The sequence below is a fragment of the Pezoporus flaviventris genome, unplaced genomic scaffold (genome assembly GCF_033815535.1).
Source record: "Pezoporus flaviventris isolate CSIRO_AGI_PZ_B2104156 unplaced genomic scaffold, CSIRO_AGI_Pfla_v1 ptg000001l, whole genome shotgun sequence".
NCBI classification, from domain to species: domain Eukaryota; kingdom Metazoa; phylum Chordata; class Aves; order Psittaciformes; family Psittacidae; genus Pezoporus; species Pezoporus flaviventris.
In genome coordinates, this window is record NW_026892549.1 from 58577986 (window position 1) to 58592379 (window position 14394).

The 14394-nt window shown below is 43.6% G+C and overlaps 1 protein-coding gene across 3 annotated transcripts in view; it reads left to right on the forward strand.

Annotated features, from left to right (window-relative positions):
• Nucleotides 1–14394, forward strand: part of LOC133272506 (UDP-glucuronosyltransferase 1A1-like) — a 28331-nt gene that overhangs the window by 3847 nt on the left and 10090 nt on the right. Inside the window, exon 1 of one of the 3 annotated variants that reach the window (XM_061459672.1) lies at nucleotides 906–1820. The exons of 1 other annotated variant lie outside the window; for it this stretch is intronic. In XM_061459672.1, the coding sequence (XP_061315656.1) occupies nucleotides 951–1820 (870 nt within the window). In that variant the 5' untranslated portion in view covers nucleotides 906–950. Of the gene's footprint in view, nucleotides 1–905; nucleotides 1821–10568; nucleotides 11421–14394 lie in introns of those variants that run through there. One more of the 3 variants, XM_061459691.1, reaches the window with a different exon arrangement.

The following is a 14394-nucleotide window of genomic DNA, read 5'->3' on the forward strand; positions in this document are numbered from 1 at the left end:
TCACAGGGGGAAGAGTAAGCACACCTGCACTTAAACCCTTCAACATGGTTATGGCTTATAGTCTCAATTCCTCAGAGCTGCTTGCATGACAGTGGAGAGCTGATGCATAGCTGCAACACTCCTTGCCATCTCAAACAGACACCTGGAATAACCCACACAAGGTTTATCACAAAGGATACTTTTAACAGCAAAATGAATGTGCAGTCTTGGGTCACTCAAGCTTCAATCTTGTTTATGTCCTTCAGTGTCCAGGGAGGAAGCCTTTCCTCCAAGCTGGCACATAGCTGTCCCTCTCTGAGACCTCATGTAATAAACTGCTCTGGTGCTCATCTGCACACACAACATTCTTCAATACTAGAAGTGGTTCAGGTGCCTTCTGCTCCTGCGTAATGAACAGCAAACACTTGTAAGCCTACCTTGGTAGCTGTGATATATGAGTAAGACATGCAGGTTTGACTACTTCCAGGGGGTGGGAATATAACATCAGCCTTCTACATAGTGGTTAGGTATTCTCAGTTAGGCTAGGCCAGGCCATAAAAGAAATGGTGTTGCAATTTCCATTTATTCTACTCTGTATATTTTAAAGGTTGCTTTTTGAAATCAAAACCAGGCTTATTTGCTCACTGGGTCCTTACCAAGTCAATGGTATTAACCACAACTCTTCCTACAAGATAACATTCCTCATCTTAGTTCCATGAAGGAGGCGATGTCCTGCCATACTTCCAAGCTTAAAAATTAACAGAGTAGAAAGGAGGGCATCTTTTTTTCTAAGAACAGTGTGCTCACCTTCCCTGTTATATGAGCAGTTGCATCACTGAAGGCTTACCACAGCAATATTAGGAAGTTAAATATTTATCCCTACCATCAATAAATTCCCTTGCAAGGACCTTCATATAGAAGACTGCATTGGATACCTCTAGAGCAGAGCTCTCTGGTTTCCTTCCACCAAAATGGCTCTTCCATTCCAGTGTTTCTACCAACATACTGGGATATTTCTTCTTCTGATTTCATCTTTAACCTTTGCTGAAGGTGGAAAGATACTGGTGATACCTCAGGATGGAAGTCACTGGCTCAGCATGCGCCCAGTAGCGGCAAAACTCCACCAAAATGGACATGAAGTTGTTGTGGTTGTTCCATCAACAAGTTTGCATCTGAAGCCAAAGGAGCCTCAGAATTACACAGTGAAAGTATATCCAATGCCTTACACAGAGGACCATTTAGCTATGGCGCTCAAATCTTTTATTGATGCCCATTTTATTGAACAATCTTTTTTGAATATGATTATTGCAATGTACCAAAGCATCTTAGAAATATCCAAGTATTTTTTCAGCAACTGTAAGAGCCTCTTGCTCAACAAAGACATGATGCAGTATCTGAGAGAGAGCAAATTTGAGGTAGTTTTGACGGATCCAACTCAGATGTGCGGACCCTTAATTGCTGAGCATCTTTCAATTCCTTCTGTCTACTTTCTGCGTGGATTTCCTTGTGGTATGGATTCTGATGCCACCCAGTGTCCAAGCCCTCTTTCCTACGTTCCCAGGTTATTCCTCAATAATTCAGATAACATGACATTTACTCAACGGGTAAAGAACGTGCTAGTCCGTATGCTGGAGTTCTTTTACTGTAAGCCTTTCTTTGCTCAGTTTGAAGAACTTTCAGCTGAGGTTTTCCAGAACAAAGTGTCAACTGCAGAACTTCTAAGCCGTGGATCTGTTTGGCTGATGAGATACGACTTTGTGTTTGAGTTCCCGAGACCAGTGATGCCCAACATGGTTTTTATCGGAGGAATAAACTGTGATCAGAAGAAAAATCTCTCTCAGGTATTTATCTTGTTTCTATTCAAAAGGCAAGAACAGAAGTGTTTAAGCAACCTTACATCAAAACCTAACTGGCAACCACTTGGTATTTAAAGGTAGAAAACTAATGAGAAATCCTACATAATGCAGAAAGGTTATTTCCTAGTATCCAGCATTCAAGTGATATCATATCCTGGCAAACATAAGCCTTATCAGATGTGAGAATTTAAGTGACATCTAACTTTAATGCAAATAATAAGCTCTCTTGTTGAACTGAAGCTCACCCCAATTGTGGTGAGATGCAAATTTTCCTCCCCAACAGAAGCCAGATTTGTTAGCTTCCATTTCATCTCAGTTTCTTATGCCATAAGCATCTCTGGAAGAGCTGTCCTTGCGACCAAAGCCAGTCTCAGAAGACATAGCTGTATTGCTCTGAAAGAGTAGCCTGAGGAACACCTGTAAGCACTGTCTGCTCTCTGTCTGCCACATGGTGTCCTCCTTTCCCAGCTCTCTCATGAGCTGTCCATTCATACTTCCATATAGTCATTCTCCTTTCACCCACATCGAAGATTATAGGACTTAAGATTTTAGCTTTTCATCTTGTAGCTAGTTCTTTTTCTGTCACCCAGATTGATTCATTTACACCTACGTCAAGGGGTCAGTATCTAACCCCCAAGTTGTATCCCTCCATACTTTTATTGGTTATTTAATTAGGTTGTAAGCTTTCCTGGGTATGGATGTCTTCTGTAAATTCCCATTGGGTTTTTGGGTACGAACCAGGTCTCCAAATCAAATACAGCATATCCTATAGCAGCTCAAAAGCAGGAAAGGGATATTCAAGTATTGCAAATTGTGAGTATCCCTAAAAGAGAGTAGTGTGGAAGAAAGCCCTAACACCCTCCCCTTTTGTCCAGATAAGTATGTTTAGTGCTGTTTGAAGTGTCAGAGCCAACCCTCTTACCAGGACAGTCTCTGGTGCTACTTAGTTCACCCTAGCTGTTCAAATGAAGGACAAGGAGTAGCAGTTGCTCGCAAGGTGTCTTTCAAAAGGACATGGAGTTAGGAGTGGGCAGGTGTGCAAGGCCAGGTTGGACAGGGCTTGGACCATCCTGCTCTAGTGAAAGGCCTGTGCTAGGGGGTTGGAACTGGATGAGCTTTGAGGTCCCTTCCACCACAAACCATACTCTGATTCTGTGACTCTATGGTTGCTGATCAGATATTAAAGACCCACGCAGATGTCTGTAAGTGCCCTACATGAAACATACATGACTGTCTATCTTCATCTGTTAATCTAGCTTGAAAGCATCTTCTTCTAGTGTTCATTTGAGAGCTTTTCAGAGGTTATGAGCAAGAGGTCTGTTTCTGTGCATGACCTTCTCCTGAGCTGTTTGAAAACTTCCATTAAGTTAAATCTATGTTGTAAATGATTGATGTGGTGACAGTGCAGGGGATGGATCTGGCTGCTCTTTGGGGGGGCAGGTTCTCAGTAAGGTCAAAACTTTCCAACCAGACTTGAAAATAAGTTTGCAGAAACTGCATGTGAAAGAAAGTGATGAAGAGCCGTAAATGTCCTGGAGGCACAAATTGTATCCCAAAGGCACCTGGATAAGACTTATAACTGGATATAAAACTCATAAACTTTTATGGTGAGAGATTATCACCAACATAAAACCCCAGCAGTTTACAACTGGAGAAGGACCTGGACCCACAGAGTTCGTGGACTGTCTCAGTCATGAACTGAACTGACACTGGCCATGAACTCATGAGTTCATGAATTAGAAACACGTTGTGAGTTCATGTTATCTGAGGTACAACGGTGAACTGTTGTTTTGCAACTTAGTTTTATATCTGATAGGATAAGAAGTTAGGTGGGAGGGATACGTACAGATGGGGGAAGGTGTTCTGTTGGCTACTTAGCATCCAAACAATACATGTTTGCATCAATGAAAAACAGAAGTCATTTTCTTCAGTTGTACCAACTGGTTTGGCTTATTAAAAAGAAAAAAGGCAAAACATAGAACTAAGGTACTTTAACATTGCTTTCTCATCTTTATTTATCTTTCCTGCAAGTTATGTTTCACTGTAAAACCTTCATTAGAAAACAAAATACTTAAAAAATACCAAATTACTACACTTGTTGACAACTCTGTGAGGCTTCAGCCTTCAGTGTCAGCCATCTCTTTCTTTCAGAACAGAAGAGATTGGAGAACTTGATTACTAGTGGGAAAAGAGTCATTTTAGTGTGCTTTTTGTACACCCACTACTACCATATAGGGTCAGCAGGGTTTCTGGGCATCCACTCTGTATGCATTTCTTTCATGGATCCCCATGCACCTGAGAGCATGTTGTCAGTACATGTTAGCAAAAATTTCTGGGTTGCTAAAGGTAAGAAGTGTCATAAGGCACTGTGAGAAGAGAAGGCTGAGGAATAGAGCTGTTGTTTCAGCTTGCCTGAGCCAAGTGTACAATAAGGGACGCCTTTCTTGTGCTTGTACATTTTGAAGTGCAAACATCACCTCATCTTTTACAATCATTACTCACTGATCGTGGCTTCATTGCATGTGAACTTGCGAGCACCTGAAATGCAGAGGCAAGTTGAAAGGGCAGAGGTATGATAAGAGTGCCAGGTGGGGTGTTTGCAAGGGTGGAGCACAGCTACAAAAGCTTGTGAACCCCCGCTGGGCTCTCTAATGTGTGGGTTCCTATCCATCCAACCTGCAACATGCTGGTGGCAGTGCTGCTTGTCTTCTTGTGCTGCCTGAGTTCTGCCACTGCTGGGAAGCTGCTGGTAATCCCTATGGAGGGCAGCCACTGGCTCAGTATGAAGGAAGTGCTGGCTGAGCTGAACAAGAAAGGGCATGAAATAGTTGTTATTGCACCAGAGAGCAAAATGCTGATTGATTCCTCGGGGATATATGAAATGAAAAGTTATCCTGTACCTTTCAAAACGGAAGAGATGCAAGAACTTTTGCACTCCCTTACTGCAAATGTTTTTAGTGACAACTCTTTCCTGACCAGGTTTATGAATACTTGGAATAACTTCAAACAGAGCTCTGCCATGTTTCAAGCTTCCTGCAGTTCCTTACTGTACAACAAAGAGATGATGAAATACATTGAAGAAAGTAAATTTGATGTTGTCTTTACAGATCCTCTGACACCCTGTGGACAGATAATTGCCTTGAAATTTTCTATCCCTACTGTTTTCTTCTTGCGGGGCATCCCATGTGCTATAGACATTCACGCTGCTCAGGCACCGGACCCACCATCCTATGTCCCACGCATATTCTCAGTCAATACAGACCACATGACGTTCTCTCAGAGAGTGAAGAACTTCCTGATAACCCTTTCAGAGCCTTTCACCTGCAGTATGGCCTTCTCAGGATTTGAAACCCTGGCCTCAGACTTCCTCCAAAAGCCAATGACAATTACGCAGCTTTTAAGTCATGGGTCCATTTGGCTGAAAAGACTTGACTTTGTCTTTGACTATCCTATGCCTATAATGCCCAATATGATTTTCATTGGAGGCATAAACTGTGGCCAGAAGAAACCATTATCTCAGGTCAGTAACTGGCTGGTAACAAGGGAAAAGATGTGGCAGTCATTCACCTGCATGATCTGAGTGAGGGTTAATGATGTGTTTGATAAGAATGTTTCTTACCTAAAGACATAATTTAGAGCAACACTTTATAGCAAATCTACACGAAAAACAGACCAGGAGAGCAGAATGGGATTCCACCTCCTTTCCTTAGGTCTGCTCAGCATGGAGATTTTGTTCAGCAAGGGAATCACATGCTATGTTGTGTTTAATTCCAGCTGAAGTCAGGTACAGTAGCTGAAGTCAAAGGCTAATATGTTGTGGTGAAGGTTGTTCTAACAGATTCCGTCACAAAACCTAGACAGCTGAATTCTCAACTGCATTTTTAGGAGATGCCCAGTTTGGATAGGGAAACGTTGCTGGGTGGTTGCTTAGGCATTTAAATGTACACATGTGATGCATGTTAGCTTGGTGGTGCTCATGGTGTGTGTTAGACTCTTGCTGCATGTGATGCCTGTTCTTGCTTGTGCTCTAAGTAAAACAGCCTCATGTGAAGCCAGAGATTAAGTGGGAAAGAAGATGTAGGAGGAGACAGCTCTCCTCAGCAAAGGAGGACTCTGAAGTTAGTGTCACCCAGCAGTTTCAGCAATAAATCACATTGTTTCCTTGAAAGGATAAAGTTTTATCCTTTGTGATTGTTACTTAAAAATAGACAGTCTCTCCTCTTTTCTTCCCTGGGACTCCTTTCACTTGCCAGCCTTCCCTGAGTCTTGGGGAATGGATTCCTCCTGCTTAACACCACCCTTACTCTTCCCCCAAATTCACAGGCCTTTGTGAAGAGGAATGAGCAAAGAACAGATTTGCATTTCACAAGCCTGGCACATCTTGCCATCAACCCCCCACATGGCCACTTTCATCAGGGCAGTGCTTTTTTCTGTCTGTTCTCTCCATCAGAGCTGCTTAATGGCTCCTCAGGGACAAACCCGGGCAGAAGCTCTGGGAAGGCAGAATCCTGCCCTCAGGCAAGGGCATGTAGCAGCTCCAGCTTCAAATCAGCCTCTCCTCTAAAGACAAAACTCACTCTCACTTTCGTCTTGCTCAGGAACTAAAGACCATAGTCCAGGAACAATAATTAATTGCAGAAGTATTGGTTCTTCAGTCCCGGTTTCTTCTTGTCTTCTGACTGTGCCTCTGAATCACACAGTAACATCACAGGGCAGAAGGAAAATCCTGTGGCTCGACAAGTTTATCACAAGTACTTGTTAACTACTCAGACATGGGATCTTACTTTTAGCTTCTCATCTGAAGTAGTATCAGCAACTCTTGCCATTTAAAATCAGTTCCTGGCCTGGAACAAGAGGGCTGTTCCTGGCTACTTCTGTCCAATCTGTCCTGTATTTAATGAGGTACAAGGGGAACAGAGTGGCTTTTCCTTCCTATTGCTCCTGGAAGAAGATAATAAATGATCCAGAGATGAGTCAGGATGATAACAAAGTAATGGATGACAGCATGGATTCGGTGGCTTTCCTTTGCTGATGCAAGCCTCTGCCACAGTGTTACTTTACTGCTATAAAGTGCTGCCTGGTGTTGTACCTGGCCCCACTGCTGAGCTATATGTAAATCAGAGTGTCTCCTTTAGGATTTACAGAGATAACATGCTGTATAGTGGCATTGTCTTATAATGTGAAACATAAACTCACAAGCATTTCAGAACAGTTGTCTCTGGAGACATCCAAATCCTGCCTGGATGTGTTCCTTGGCAGGGGCTTCAACTAGATGATCTCCAGAGGTGCCTTCCAATCCTAATGATCCTGTGAAAAGAAGGAAAGCAGAAAGCATTTTAATAGCTGCTTTCAGCAAGCCCAGTTACTTCCAAGTGCCAGCACAATTCAAAGAATTGGGATTTCTTCTTTCAAAGTCTGATTTTATTATCAGTCTCACATCAACAAGCACAGGGAACCAATCTGAAAGGACCCATTCCCCCAGACAAAGCCCAGTTCTGCCCAACCCAAGTTCAGTTATTGGGTTCCCTAAATGATTCATCAGTGCCTTGAATGGTGACTGGTTTTGCTGGAAAAGCTGGATCATTAAGGGGGAATGTGGGAATTTGTCAAGGGGCTGTTGGTCTACTTAAAATCTGTTAGGTCAGTGCTGTTGAGCACACTTTGGATTTCTAGGAACATGGCTCACATAAGTGAATACAGCTCCTTAGTGACTGCGGGGGTTTTGGGTTTCCTGTCTCTGTTTTGCTTGGCCAGTGCTGGGAAGCTGTTGGTGGTGCCCATGGATGGGAGTCACTGGCTCAGCATGCGCTTGCTGCTGGCAGTGCTCAGCCAGAAACAGCACCACATTGTCACTGTCACACCAGAAGTAACCTTGAATGTGAAGGCATCTGAGTATTACACTCTGAAAACATACCCAGTGCCTTCAACTAGGGCAGAACTGGGAGCAAGGATGCGTGCATTTGCAAAGGATCTTTTTGAGAGAAGAGCTTTTCTTCAGAGAATTACTGCTCTTTATGAAAAGGCTCAAGTCATCTCCGAGTTCTACGTCTCCTCCTGTAGCAGTTTACTGAACAACAAGGATCTGATGCAGTATCTGGAAGGGAGCAAATTTGATGCTGTTCTCACGGATCCTGTTGTACCTTGTGGACAAATACTGGCTCTGCATCTCTCTATACCATCCATTTTCTTTCTAAGGGGACTCCCCTGCAGCTTTGATGTGCAGGCTACTCAGTGTCCAGATCCCCCTTCCTATGTCCCAAGAACATTTACAGACAACTCAGACCACATGACATTTATCCAGCGTGTGGAAAACTTACTTCTCAAGGCATCAGAATCCTTTCTTTGCAATTCTGCCTATCTACCATTTGAACTTCTGGCCTCAGCTTTTCTTCACAGACGAGTAACAATGAAGGAGCTCTTAAGCCATGGATCCATTTGGCTTAAAAGAATGGATTTTGTTTTTGAGTATCCCATGCCAGTGATGCCCAACATAGTTTTTATTGGAGGTATTAACTGTGGAAAGAAAAAGCCATTATCTCAGGTCAGTGATTTCCTTGATATTCTTTGAAGGGAGAATGCCGTTTGCAAAGGCTGTGTGTGTGTATGAGTTTGTGGGATTTATATGAGCCATAAGTTACACCGTAAAGACAAAGAAAATAGGTGAAAAACTGGGTTGATTTGAATTCTCTCCCACTCCTGCAGCTACTTATCTGTAGCATAGCAGGATCCAAGTGTTTTTGCTTATACACTTGTTTCCTTTGGGCTACATGGAAGTAGTACATCACTGCACTCTTGCAAGTGATGCACACACACACCAGTGGATGTGATCCCTGTCTTACTGTCTCCTGCTGGTGTTTACCAGGTTGTTAAACCCTGACAGAGCAGTATTGTGAACTCAAACTCTTTGGTTTAGTGTCACAACTGATGTTTAGAAACAATCCTTTTGGTTAGTGAACCAGCCTTTCATAATTTAGAATCATAGTATCCCAGAGTGGCTTGGGTTGGAAAAGACTTTAAAGCTCATCTAGTTCCAACCCCCTGCCATGGGCAGGGGCACTTTCCACTACAGCAGGATGCTCCAAGCCCCTGTGTCCAACCTGGTCTTGAACACTGTCAGGGATGGGGCAGCCACAGCTTCTCTGGGCACCCTGTGCCAGCGCCTCAGCACCCTCACAGGGAAGAGCTTCTGCCTTATGCTTAACCTGGACTTCCCCTGTTTCAGCTTAAGCCCATCACTGCTTGTCTATTGCTACAGTCCCTGATGAAGAGTCCCTCTCTGAAACAGTGTCATAATGCACCAGTCAGCAGGGGATGTGCTAGTTGCTCTGTCAAGCTAAGGCTTATCCTTTCACCACATGGATTTTCTGCATAACTGTTGGAGGTTTTCATAGCTGCTGGCCAGCTCTGCATCTGCAATAGCTTATGCTGCCTTCTGAGAAGTTTCCTTACAAAGGGTGTACTTAGAGCTGCAGTAGTGTAAAATGGCCTTAAAATAATTCTGGTGTATACTATCAACCTCCATACTAAGTTATCCTATCGTCAAAATGACTTCTGTGCAGGAATTGTCATAAGGGCTGATTTGCGTGTATTATCATTTCACGTATTCCATGCATTAATGTTGTTTGCTTTCCTGGCCCTGGGGCTTACTCTTCTCAGGCTGATCCAGAATGGTTTTTCGGAGTTGCTAATCCAGATTTAAATATAGCTGGCAAAAAACATTCCCTTGTCCTTCTTCCAAGCCCAAAGAGGCCTCTCAGGGAAAAGAACTCTGAGAGCCAGTTTTCCATTCTCATTACAGTGTCAAGATATAAAACTGATAAAGAAACCAAACCTTTTCCCATATGAAGTATCCATATATTTCTGATCTTTCACATATAGTAAATGATTTGGACAGGCAGGAGAGGAGGAATTTTCTTATACTGAAAACTCGTGTGGCAAATTAACTATCTGTTACTTATCCATGATTATACATTTACCACACAACAAATGAGTCTGAAGATTGCCCAGATTAAGCCCAGCACAGATTGCTTAAAAACATAGAGCTGGGAATATTATCTCTGGGCAGCACTCACTCTGTTTCTGCAGAGACATCCTGGTGCTTAGTGCTCAACTGCAAGTCACAGCAATGCTGGTTTTGCTTCTGTTGTGCTCAGTCAGGTATCTTGAGAAGAGTAAGTTTGATGTTGCCTTTACAGACCCTGTAGGCAGATGTTAGTGGAACATCTTTCAGTTCCTTCTGTGGTTTTGGGTTTTGGTTTTTTTTTAATGGGTAATGCCATGTTGTCTAGATTTTGAAACCACTCAAGTGTCCCAATCCCCCTTCTTACACCCTCAGAGTATTTACAGACCATGCAGGCTGCATGGACTTTCTGCAGTGTGCAAAGAAACTAATCCTGGACATCCTAAATTGTTTTCTCTGTGATTTTGTCTTTCAACCATACACAAAACCAGCTTCTGATTTCCCCCACTGTGCTGTTTACTGTGAAAACTGTGCACTGAGAGTTGTCTGGTATATACACCCAACACCACCAGCACGTGGACTGTGCTGGAACAAAGTGCTTATTATGCAGCCTTGCATTAAGCCAGTGATTATACATTTACCACACAGCAAATACCTTAAGGATCAAAAGTTAGGCTGGAGCACAGATTGCTTAAAAGCTTGGAGCTGATGCTGTTGCTTCAGTGCTGCAAGCGGTTTGCTTTTTGGGCTGCACTCATCACATACCTGGAGAAATGGGTCTGGCTCTTACACAAGTCATGGTGATGCTAGTTCTGCTCCTATCCATGTTCAGTTTGGCTGATGGTGGGAAGCTGCTGGTGGTGCCAGTGGATGGGAGTCATTGGCTTGGCATGCGGGAAGTGTTGGACGGTCTCAGGCAGAAGGGACATGAAATACTCGTCGTTGCACCTGAAATCAGTTTACACATAAAGCCCTCTAAGGGTATTGTTATGAAAACATACCCAGTCCCTTTCACACAGGAAGAGATGGATGGAAGCTTCCAAGCCTTTTTGCAGGATATATTTGAAGAAGGATCATTCCTGGAAAGATTTATTAGGATGTACCAACGGACAAAAGAAACCTCTGCCATGTTGATGGCCAGCTGTAAACAGTTACTGTACAACAAAGAGCTTATCAGCTATCTTGAGGAGAGTGAGTTTGATGCTGTCCTTACAAACCCTATACTACCCTGTGGGCAGATAGTAGCAGAGCGTCTCTCACTTCCTTCAGTGTTTCTCTTGCAGCAAATGCCATGTGGTTTAGAATATGGAGCCACCCAATGTCCCAGTCCCCTTTCTTATGTCCCCAGGATGTTCACAGGACTTACAGACCACATGAACTTCCTCCAACGGGTGAAGAATCTAATCTTTGACTTCCCGAATTATTTTCTCTGTGATTTTGTCTTCCAACCATATGCAAAACTGGCTTCTGAGGTCCTTGAGCGAGATGTCACTGTGAATGATCTCTTGCGCCAGGCTTCCGTTTGGCTCATGAAGGTAGACTTTGTTTTACACTATCCGCAACCATTGATGCCCAACATGATTATGGTTAGTGGAGTAACCTGTGCTCACAAGAAGCTAACTCAGGTGGGTTATACTCTGTTTTTTCTTGTTATCCTTGCAGGCTTTGACAGACTCTGAAACACACAGGTTTTGTTCAAATGGTTTCTTTCTGTGGGTGATAGTAGGGTCTTTGTGAAGAGGTGCCAGTACTGATTTCAGTGAAGGCATCTGAATATCCCAGCATAAAGATGGAGAAAGTGTATATGGAATCAGATCTGGAAAACTCCCCATTGGTCCCGTGCCTCTGCTCTAAGCCAGCTTTGACATTAGACCAAGTTGCTTTGTAGCCTCTTCATTCCAGGCTGTTGATGTGCAAGGCAGACTTCCATTTGAGAAGACCTTTGCTCATTCTGTGTTCCAGCTTGTCACGCTGCTTTCCTCTACAATCCTGTCATTTTTTTCATTTAAAGAGGATTTTCTGTGATTTGAATTGTCACAGATTCATAAAACATTCATTTGGAAGGTCCTTTGCAGGCCCCACTGCACACCTCCTAGCCAAACCATGTCCAGTTAGTTCAGGTTGTTCCATTCTATGTCTTGTCAGGTTTTGAGTATCTCCTATGACCCTTATAGTGAAAACAATTCATTATATCCTATTTATTATTCTTATCCTATTGTATTCAATTAAAATTTTCCATGCTGCAGCTTGTGCCTGTTGCCTCTTGTCCTGTCACTGTCAATCTCCTGGAAGAGTGCAGCTTTGTCTTCTTCATGTCCTCCTGCTAAGGGAGTTGAAGACAGCAATAAGATCTGTTATCTTTCTCTTCCCAATCTTAAGCAAGCCCATCTTTCTCAGCCCCTTTTTGTACACCACAGACCCCAGACTCTAACCATCTTTCTGGCTTTTGCTGAACTTGCTTCACTACATTAATGTCTGTCTTTGTATTGGAAAACCCAAAACACGTCTTCACATGTCTCTCAAGTACTGAACAGAAGGCTCATCTCTTTCAGTCTTCTGGCTGTACTCTTAGTTGTATAGCCCAGGATGCTATTGCCTCTGAGGCTGTGAGAGCACAAACTCAATATCACTCACATTCAACTCTATCCATAAAGACTCTGGGTCATTTCCTGCAGGGCTGCTGTCTATACAGCTGGAGTGCAGCCTGTCCTGTGCCATGGGGTTATCTCATCCTAGCAGCAGAAGTTTGCTTTAGCCTTTGCTGACCTCATGCAGCTGCTGTTGGCCCATTTCTCCAGCTTCAGAAAGAACTATTCCTCTTAAGTAAGTTTTCCAGATACTGACTATGTAGAACAGTGAAATAGGGCTGATTTTTCAGACAAAGCTGACTCTCCTGCAGTAAAAATAAAGCCTTCTTAAGAGGATTCGAACTGGGCACTCAGTCTAGAAAAGAAGAGATGGAGTAAACCTGATAGCTAAACCTATGAGAAGAGCTATGACAGGATCCCTGACAGAGGTCTATAAAATCCTGCAAAGTCTAATGAAGCTGAAAGGGGACCTAATATGTGGTTTCTTCCAATACTTCACCTATGACTAACACTGAAATGTGGTGGCAGCTAGCTTAAAGCTAACAAAAGCAAGTACTTCTTCACACCATCCACCTCCAAAAAATCTGCCTCTCAGCACCAACAGATTAATTCCATTGTAGACAAACCCTATGGATTTAAAAAGGATTTGGGTGGTTAACAGGAGGTGGTTGATACATTCTGACTGCCAGGATTTAGAGATTTACCAAAGAGGTTATCATGGAGTCCCCTAACTTGGAGTACTTGCTGTACCACTTCCAGCATACAGTCTTGGCACTCAACTCTGCACTTAGCTTTACTTTCTCCTGATAGATATCTCTTTTTCTTGCCTTTGGAACAGGCTGAACTGTGGACTTCAGTCTCTGGACTCACATTCACGTGAAAGAGCTTTTGTGTATTGCTCAAATTGTAGTGACGCAACTCTCACCCTTAAGGGGGTTGTTGGTTTGGTTTTACCTTTCAGTGTGGTTTATATCATTTTATAATAGCGTTACACAAATAATGCGCATCTGGCTGAAATGTTAGAAGAACTTACAGACTATGTGAAAGCCACTAATATCAAACAGGAGAGCTGAGAGCCTGACTGCAACTCTGGGTATATCTCTGGGTGCATACTGCCACCTTGGGGCGTTTGTAGTGATAGAATCCTAGAGTGGTTTGGACTGGAAGGGAATTTAAAGCTCACCCAGTTCCAACCCCCGCCACAGGCAGGGACACCTTCCACTAGAGCAGCTTACTCCAAGCCTCTGTGTCCAACCTGGCCTTGAACACTGCCAGGGATGGGGCAGCCACAGCTTCTCTGGGCACCCTGTGCCAGCTCCTTGGCACTCTCACAGGGAAGAACTCCTGCTTAAGAGCTCATCTCAATCTCCCCTGTTCTGGCAGGTTAAAGCCACTCCCCTTGTCCTGTCCCTACAAGCCCTTGTCCAAAGCCCCTCTCCAGGCTTCCTGTAGCCCCTTTAGGCACTGGAGCTGCTCTAAGGTCTCCCCTTAAGGAGCCTTCTCTTCTCCAGGCTAAGCAAGCCCAGGTGTCTCAGCCCGTCTCCAGCATCATCTTGTTATGCGAGATCTTTTTCTCTCTGAGACATGAAAATGCACACATAGGTACTTCAGCTAACTCTGTGGCACACAAGAATACCTTCTGCCCACCTCCTTTAGTTTTTGGTCTTTTAATGTCACCTCACTGCCAGCTAGAGGTAAAGGTTTTGCTTAAACAGGCTGCAGAACAGGACTGTACTGATGTCTGAAACTCCTTCCTCTTAATGCAGTTTCCTTAGATGTTACAGTCCTTCCTGCTGGCTTGTGAGAATCACAGTGCCACATGTAGGGCATGCTATCAATGTGAACTTTTTAATAACAGTATTAGCCTTAGAATGTGCTTATCACCCCCAGGTACCTTTGGCAAAAGTAACGATTTCACGAACCAGATATCCCATCACTCCTACCTGCTCCGAGACAGCTCTTCCAGGCTCCTGCACAGCTTGAAGAAATCATTCAGAGCTCTCTCCAATCA